The sequence below is a fragment of the Vombatus ursinus genome, unplaced genomic scaffold (genome assembly GCF_900497805.2).
Source record: "Vombatus ursinus unplaced genomic scaffold, bare-nosed wombat genome assembly UNPS02009619.1, whole genome shotgun sequence".
Taxonomy (NCBI): Eukaryota; Metazoa; Chordata; class Mammalia; order Diprotodontia; family Vombatidae; genus Vombatus; species Vombatus ursinus.
Genome location: NW_020949397.1, coordinates 1 through 8753, shown reverse-complemented (window position 1 = coordinate 8753; position 8753 = coordinate 1). Strand labels below are relative to the sequence as shown.

Below are 8753 nucleotides of genomic sequence, written 5' to 3'. Positions count from 1 at the left end.
GGAAACTCCTCCCACCAAAACAGATACAACTGTTTATAATATAGTAGCTAAGTCTCAAGAGAGCTGCCTGAGGCTCAGAGGTTAACTGACTTTGAAGGATTTGAACCCTCGTCTTCCTGACTCCAAATCCAACAACACTATCCACTGTACCATGCTGCCTCCTGTTTTGCCCATAATAGGTGTTTAATAAATATTGGTTGAATTATTGGATTGAATCTTTATATCCCCTATGTAACCTTAATAGCTAGTGCTTTAAGGTCTGCCAGAGACATTATCTCATTTGATAAAGCAGGTGCTCAGTAAATGCCCATTAAATGAGTGAATTACCATTTTAGAGATGGTGAAGCTGAGACCAAGTCCAGGGCAGAGCTGGGCCTAGAACTCAGGGCTCCTAACTCTGATTCTGGAACTACTTTAAAAGACCGGGTGGGCAAATACAGAAGTCCAGCTAACCCAAGTCACTGCTACTGAATGAGAGGGCCCCGAATTAGGAAGGAAGGCACTAGGTAGTCCCCAGAGGAAAGGTCTTCTGGATCCAGAGAAAGAGCAAGGTTCATTGAGGAGGGATAAAGAAAGAGAATGGGAGTAAATTGAATTACTTCCAGAGTCCAAGACAGAAAAATCATTTGACACACTGATTTGATGTGTGATCTCAGTGGTAAGTCTTTTACCTTCTCTAGACTTCACTTTCCTCATTTGTAAAAATAGGTGAGGGGAGCAGACCAGTCAGTCACTAAGGTTCCTTCCAGATCTGGAAATTGACAAAAGACATCAATGTTAGGACTGATGCCAGCAGGAAGGTAGCAGAGTCAGAGAAGGGGAGAGCTGGAAGGGATTTTCAAGATCATCGAGCCCAATCTTGCCATTTTCCAGATGGGAAAACTGAGGTCCTGAGAGAAAGAAGAACTTGCCCAGGGTCATACAGCCAGGAACTGTCAGAACCATACTGCAGGGTCATGTGTCTGAGTCTCAATTCTAGCCCTTGGTCTACCACATGGGCTTCCTTCTCTCAAAGCCAGACCTAGCCTTTTTTTACTCAATGGTAGCAATGCAGTTTGAGGGAGTGGGGGGGGGGGGAAGATCCACACACCACCATACACAACTTCATCAGAGTTAAGTGCAAATGTTCCTTTTATTTATTTATTTTGGAGTCATGTCCTCTTTAGCAATCTGAGAAGTCTATGATCCCCTTAGGCTTTCAGTAATGTATTTAAATACATATGATAAAATATGTGCAATTATAAAGAAAATTGATTATATTGAAATATGGCTATCAAAATATTTAAAAAAATTAAAAACAAGTTCCTGGACCTCAGTTCACCAACCCCTGATAAAGAACTGAGTGAGTTAGACTGTTTAACTAAGAGATAGCATGGTGTAGTGGACACAGCACTGGACGTGAAGTCATGAAAACTTGGGCTCAAGTCCTGCCTATTTGACCCTGAACAAATCACTTAACTTCTCTGGGCCTCAGTTTCCTCATCTGTGAAAAGAGGACAATAACAGTACACACCCACAGAGTTATAGGGCATTTGCCCTCCAGAGGAGACTTCCTGCCGAAGTCTCGGCAGCGGAGGAAATTTGAGCATAGAACAGAGCAGGGCATTGAAATCTTCCTCTCTGTAAGTCTTTAGGTCTGGAACAGATCCCCGTTCTCTTGCAATCATTTTGGCCTCACAGTTGCCTAGAGGTGTAAGGGCAGCCTGAGATTATAGGATTTAGAACTGGGTGAGACTTTAGAAATCATCCTGTGCAACCTCCATTTTACAGATACAGGAAACTGAGGCCCAGAGAGGGACCTAACTTGCACAAGGTCACGCACCCCATTTTCTGGGACACTTGATCATGTCTGTAAGCCAGTGAAGATCCCAAGAAGCCAACCCGCATGGGCGAACTGAGGGCGAAACCTCAGGCCGGCGAGGCGGACCCTTTCTCCTGTAGGTCGGCCTAGGCTAGGCTGAGAGGCCAGTGAGCGCGTGGATGGGCGGGGCGGCCCCGCCTCTCTCTATAAGAAAGCAGTCGCGGACTGGGAGCTGAGCGAAGACGGGTAGGATCGGATCTTACACGGGTCTCCACCAGGAGTGGAAAAGCAGCTCTTCCGAGCTGTAGCTTCTGGAGACCGCTCCGGTTGGGTCCTGCGGGGTGACAGACGGGACGGCACGGGCTTCCTTTGTCCTGGCCGCGGCCCCGCGGAGAAGTTTGGTGAAGGTAGCTGTCCTGGGGTCCCGATCGCGGACTGGGACAGCGTCCTCGCCCCGAGCAGTCCCGGACTGAGAGGGGCTCTCCCTGCAGCTAGGTCTGACCCTCCACCTATCTCTCTGCAGGATCCTCTTTCCCCCCGCCCCGCCTCTCTCTCTGTCCCTGAGCCCATGACGGATCCCCTGATGCTACCCCTGAGCCACGGAGTTCCGGGGCTGCAGCCTCACCGCGTGGGGGCGGGGAATCTGCCCACCGGTCCCCATGTATTCCGGACCCTACCCCCCGCGTCCGACGGCTTCCCGCACCCCTATGGTGGGCCGGGGCTTGAGAACGGTGACCTGCGCCTCCGGTCCAACTCATCTGTCCAACTGGGGCCCCAGCTGTCAGGGCCCGGGACTCTGCTGTACCCGAGTCAGCCCGGACCCTTTCCGGGGCCCCCGCGGCCGCCGCAGCTCGCGGCCAGCTTGCATAGGCAGAAACTCCATCCGTTCTACCAGGGCCACCCTACGGGGTGTGCCCTGGGTCCGGGGACCCCGCGGTGCTGGCCGGGCCCTCTGGGCCCAGACCTGGCGCCCCCCGCGCTGACCTTGAGCTGTGTGGACGCCGAGCTCATCGACGAGGAGACGCTGACTTCTCTGGAACAGGAGCTGGGTCTAGACCGGGTGCAAGAGCTGCCTGAGCTCTTCCTGGGCCAGAACGAGTTCGACTGCCTCTGGGACTTTGGGGGCAAACAGCAGGCCGGAGCCGTGAGCTGCTGAGGGCCCCAGGGCTCTGGCCTTTTCGAGGATTTCCCATGCCCTCTCCCTAGCCCAGTTCCAATCTCTTAACAGCTTAGGAGCCTTGCCCCTGTATCCTTTTTGGCTGGTATCTGGAGTAAAGAGACTAAAGCTTGAAGGGAGGGGGTCATGTTTGGGGAGAAACCCCCACCAGCATTAGCTGTCTGTGTCCCTGGGGTTTAAAAGGTCTGGGTTCATGATTGTGAAGGAGACTCCATGGCATTTGGAATGCCTGTCTGGCTCTCTAGTCTATCCTTATTTAGGATGAACAAGGGCACAATCAGGATTTGAACCCAGGTCTTCTGGCTCTAAGCTCTTTCCCACCGTACCAGACTTCTTGACTCTGGGGGCTGTTTGCTGGGGGTGGGAGGGGAATTACAGATGCCTGCCTTTGAACCCTCCCCTGCTGAGCCATTTTAGGCTTAGGGTCTCTGCCAGACCTTTCCTTTCCGCCTTCCAAGACTCCCTCCCATCTGGCTGGAAGGACTACAGGCACTTGGCAAGATGGATCCCTGTACTTATCTCAGGGGCACGGGCAGGGTGTGCCTGGGTCACTGCTATAGTTGGACTTTTTTCTGCAAGCCACTGGCCCCATGCTGGGGTTCTTTGGGGGGATTTCCCAACTCGTGGGTGACTAACTGGCTTAAGGTCACTGCCCTCTTTCTCTGCCTTTGCAAGCCAAAATAAATGTTTCCTTTTGGATTTGGAGTCTGCTGACCTGATTTTGGGGGGAACCTGCTGTGGGAGCATTTGTCAAAGATCCAGTTTGTTTTACTTTGAGGGGATTTGGGTGAGTGGGGTAGAAGAGAAGTGTAAGCAGATCCAGAGCTGAGGGTGGTGGTGATGGTGGTGGCATCGGGTATAGGGTGTGGGGTAAGGCAGGACTGGGGCATCAACAGAGTATTGGGAACTGCAGATGTTGGCTTCTTTTGAAACTGCCCCGAGTCTTGCAGTTGAAATGGCGCAATCTCACCCAGCTTCCTTCTTGGAGAGAATGGCAGTTGGACCCTGAGATGGTCCTGAAAGGTTGAGACCCTGAGAGCGTCCTGGCTTGGTCTGGCTTGGGGTGGAGTTCTGTAGAGCTGGAGAACTGCATGGGCAGCTTACTGGCGGTGACTGCCCCCAGCTGCTCACTGGTGGTGTTGCTGCTAAGGGGAGGGAGCCGGCTGTCAGAGCAGGGCTACCCCCCAGCCCTCTTCAATAGATCTATTACTCTCTTCCTTTCCCTCTTTTTCCACCTCCTTCCCCATGCAAGTCAACAAGCTAAATTTCTATGATAAATTTCTAAATTTCTATGATAAAACTACCCCTTTTTAGTTTGAACTTCTTATTACATAGGTGTTAGGAATTCCCTGGTGAGGAAACTCCCTCCATCATAGCAGATTCACAACTTTTAGTCTCAGACCTGCCTGGCTTGCCTGTTTAGCTTGTTGCTGTTTGTAAGACAGGGCAGCTAGATCAGTGAGGTGGACAGAGTGTCAATCCTGGAGTCAGGAAGACCTGAGTTCAAATCCTACCTCAGACATTTACTAAATGTGTGACTCTGGGCAAGTCATTTAACTTTGTTAAGCCTCAGTTTCCTCATCTGTAAGATGGAGGCTAGAGAGGGCTGGAGAAGGAAATGGCAAACCACTCTGGTATTTTTGCTAAAAAAAAAAAACCCAAATAGGGTCACAAGAGTCAGACATGACCGAAGAACGACTAAACAACAACAACCACATGTACAAGACACCACTGTGATCACTGTGCTCCAGATATAGTCTGGCTAGGGCAAAAGACAATACTATCTCCCCATTTTGGATAATATGCTTCTTAATACAGACTAGGATTGCATTAGTTTTTTGGTTCTCATGTTATACTACAGACATACATTGAGCTTTCAGTCCACTAAGACACCCAGATCTTTTTCATTATGAACTATTGTCTAGTCACACCTCTCCCTAATGACTAGGAGGTCACTTAAGGCTTTAGAAAGTGAGGGGAAGGGGAATAAAAGTCAGGACTCCATGGGGTGAGGAATGACTAGGGAATAAGGCAGTAGGGTCATTGGTTGAAGATGATTGGGGAGAGAGCAATCAGGGTTAAGTGATTTGCCCAGGGTCACAGAGCTAGTTGTCAAGTGTCTGGGGCTGGATTTGAACTCGGGTCCTCCTGACTCCAGGGCCAGTGCTCTATCCACTGTACCACCTAGCTGCAGTTAAAAAAAGTTTAGCAGTAAAGAGGAGATGGGGACAACAGTTTGAGGGACTTGTGGCATGAAAGGCAGCATCGTGTAAAGAAAAGTTGAAGTCAGAAGACTTGGGTTCGGGTCCCAGCTTTGCCATTTGACAGTCATATGACTTTCAACAAATCCCTTGACCTTTCTGAGTATGTTTTCTCCCTCTGTAAAATGAGGATAATTCATTGTGAGGATTAAATGAGATAATTGCTATAACATGCTTTGTAATCATAAAGCACAGCATAAAGATCAGTTTATAGGAGTTAGAGCTAGAAGGGCCCATAGGCCTTATTTACCCCTCCCTCCTCCCCCAATTTTACAGACAGGTTGTGACTTTCCCCAAGATCACACAGTAAGTAACAGAACCAGCTCATCTGCCTCCCAAACCAGTACTCTTTTCTCTAAACTGTGCTGGCCTGCTTACTGGATATATTATATTATGTCTCTTTTCTCTTTGGGTCTCAGTTTTCTCATCTGCAAATTGAGAGGATTAGACCGGAGGAACTCTAAGCTCCCTCTCTGCTCTGGTCTTGTGTGAGATATAACAGCAACAGTGATTGCATTAACTGTTGGCTCACATGGTCTCAATGACCGTTGGGACAGGATGGAGAGGGATGGCTTCTGTCAACTGATGAGGCAACTCTGAGGCAATAGGTCTGGTGGGGCCTTTGCCTGGGGGCAGCTAACACATCTATCTGCTTGGCTCTGGTCCAGGAAACATAATCAATCCATAATCCTTGATGGTATAGTGAAAATGAGCTCCCTCTCCTCCAGGACTGTGCCTTGGCCAAGTGTTTTGGGAGGGGATATATCCTGTCCTTCACAGGCCCCTTCCTAAATGGCCCATCACCCAAGGGCTTTCCTCCTCCAAGTTGCTCACCCCAAGGACCTCTATTCTTTCATGATTACCCCACCTCTGGACCAAGTCCCATTTATTTCTAGGGTCCAAAGGATCATGGCTAGTGTACCAAGTGTACCCCTCAAGGTGAGGGGAGCCATTATGACAGAAATAAAGATTTTCAGAGTTGGAAGGGACCTCAGAGGCTAGGAAACCCAACCCTTTTCTGAGTAGATAACCCCTTTATAACATTTCTGACAAAGGGTCAAACATCCACTTGAAGACTTTAAGTGATGGAAAACTCACTGCCTTCTGAATTTTATCAACACTAGATTACTCCCTCCTCTATTAATATTCACATGCTTCTAAATGGAGCTGAAGGAAATCATAAAAGTCATGCTGGTTGAGCCCCATTACAAGCATTTGTTATTGAATATCAATCTGGCCTTCATGAAAGTTACTCCTCTCTAATTGATTTTCTGCCCTATTCAGGATGACTGTTTCAAACCTTCCCATCTCTCTTCAAGCTTCTCATATCCTCCTCCCCTCCCAATCTTCCCCAATCTCCTTTCAGCTGAGGACCTAGCCTCCTGCCTCACTGAAAAAATGGATGCCATTAGATAAAAGATAAAAGCTCTTTTCTTCTCTTCCTAATCCCACATCCATCTGACATCATGCCTCATATCACCTCCTTCACTGTAGTCTGTGATGAAGAGGTGGCCCTTCCCCTATCTAAGGACAAGCCTTCCAAATGGATCTTTAATCCCATCACCTCGTGTCTTCTGGAGACCCCACCATCATCCCCATTCTCTCACTAATCTTCAATCTCTTCCTAAATATTGGGTACTGGCTGCCCCATAGGCATCTCAAACTCAACATGCTCAAAACAGAACTAATTTTCTCTCCTTTCCCCACCTCCCTTCTGAACCTCCCTATTATTGTCAAGGCACCACCATCCTCCAAGTCACATATAACCATGGCATTATTCTTTTTTTTTTTTAACAGTGATAAATAGTTTTTTTCAGGCAATGAAACATGGAAAAAAATAAATTAGTACTTATTATAATAATTCCATTTGTATAACTCTTACAAATATTTACCTGACATATAAAAAGGGAAATTATTGTACATGTAAAATTTATGTAGATGATCATTACACATACAATGCAATCCTGGTAGGAGTCAAGCAGCTTTCACTCCTCCCTATGGGAGGGTAATCAATCACTCACTGTATGATAGTCACAGGGGTGCAGCAAAAGCAGGTGTGCAATTAGGGTGGTCACTTATTGGCACATTTGTTACTATATGTGGAAATCTATTGGCAATGTACTCGTGCTGATAGCAACACTGAGAAACATACTGGCACCTTTGAAAATTAAAAGGGGCAACTGGATTGTACCACAAGGAAGGGAAGACCCCAGGTTAGAATGAGTTAAGACTTGGGGGTTGGAGGGGCAGCTAGGTGGTGCAGTGGATAGAGTGCCAGTCCTGGAGTCAGGAGGACCTGAGTTCAAATCTGGCCTCAGTTACATAATACTTCGTAGCTGTGTGACTCTAGGCAAGTCACTTAACCCCAATTGCCTCACCAAAAAAAAAAAAAGACTTGGGGGTTGGCTTAGAGTTCCAATTCTCATGACTACAAGACCCTTTGAGTTATCAAGTAAATACAGAAGATTACAGTTATTAGCCTAGGCACTCCACGAGGGCCTGAACTATCTGAACTTTGGATCTTCCCCAGAACCAACTTAATACATGTTTGTCAAACTGATTTAAAAATTTGACTGGCAGAGAACTTTTTCAGAATGGATTTGAGATAACACTTTAGGCAGAGGGCAATATAGTCTTTAATAGCTCTAAAAATAAAGAATGATTCAAAAATATAAGGATAGCTTGACTGTATGTCTGGCCTCCATTTGTGTGGCATTATTTTTGATTCCTCACTCTTACCCCACATACCTAATCCTCTACCAACAACAGAAATCCTGTAATTTGTACCTCCACAGCACCTTTCATATTTGTTCCCTTCTCTTTACCTACACAGCCACCACCTTAGTTCAGGCACTCATCACCTCTTGGCAGGGCTATTACAATAGCCTCCTCATTGTTCTCACTGATTTATCTCTCCATATTCCAGTGTATCTTATGTTCAACTGTGTAAGGTTATTTTTCTACATTGTAGGTCTTACCATGTCACCCACTCCTACTCAATAAAATCCAGTGACTTCTCATTATTTCCAGAATCAACTGAAGTCCTCTGTTATTCAAGGTTCTTCATAATCTGTACCCTTTTTAACCTTCTAGTCTATTCACCTTTTCCTCATCTCCACAAATTTTATGGTCCAATGATACTGGCTTACTTGTTGTTCCTCTCAAAGGCCACTCCATCCCCATCCCCATCCCCCTTTCTATCTCCACCTCCACCTCCATCCCCACCTGAATCTTTATCTTCATCTCCATCCCCCTCCATCTTTATCTTCATCTTCATCTCCATCTCCATCCTCATCCCTCTCTCCATCTCCATTCCCATCTCCATCTCTACCTCCATCTCCACCTCCACCTCCATCCCCACCCCCAATTCCATCCCCATCTCCACTTCCATCTCTACCCCCAACTCCACCTCCATCTTTATCTCCATCTCCATTTCTATCTCCATCTCCATCCCCGACCCCGACCACTCCCCACCTCCATCTTTATCTTCATCTCCATCTCCATCTCCATCCCC

The 8753-nt window shown here is 47.4% G+C and overlaps 1 protein-coding gene across 1 annotated transcript; it reads left to right on the top strand.

Moving 5' to 3' along the window:
• The first annotated feature begins 2048 nt into the window (after nucleotides 1-2048).
• LOC114036090 (cbp/p300-interacting transactivator 3-like) lies at nucleotides 2049-3683 on the top strand. The gene has a single exon (XM_027852486.1). It carries the CDS (start codon nucleotides 2370-2372, stop codon nucleotides 2955-2957), a length of 588 nt encoding a protein of 195 aa, XP_027708287.1. The 5' UTR covers nucleotides 2049-2369; the 3' UTR covers nucleotides 2958-3683.
• The last annotated feature ends 5070 nt before the right edge of the window (nucleotides 3684-8753 follow it).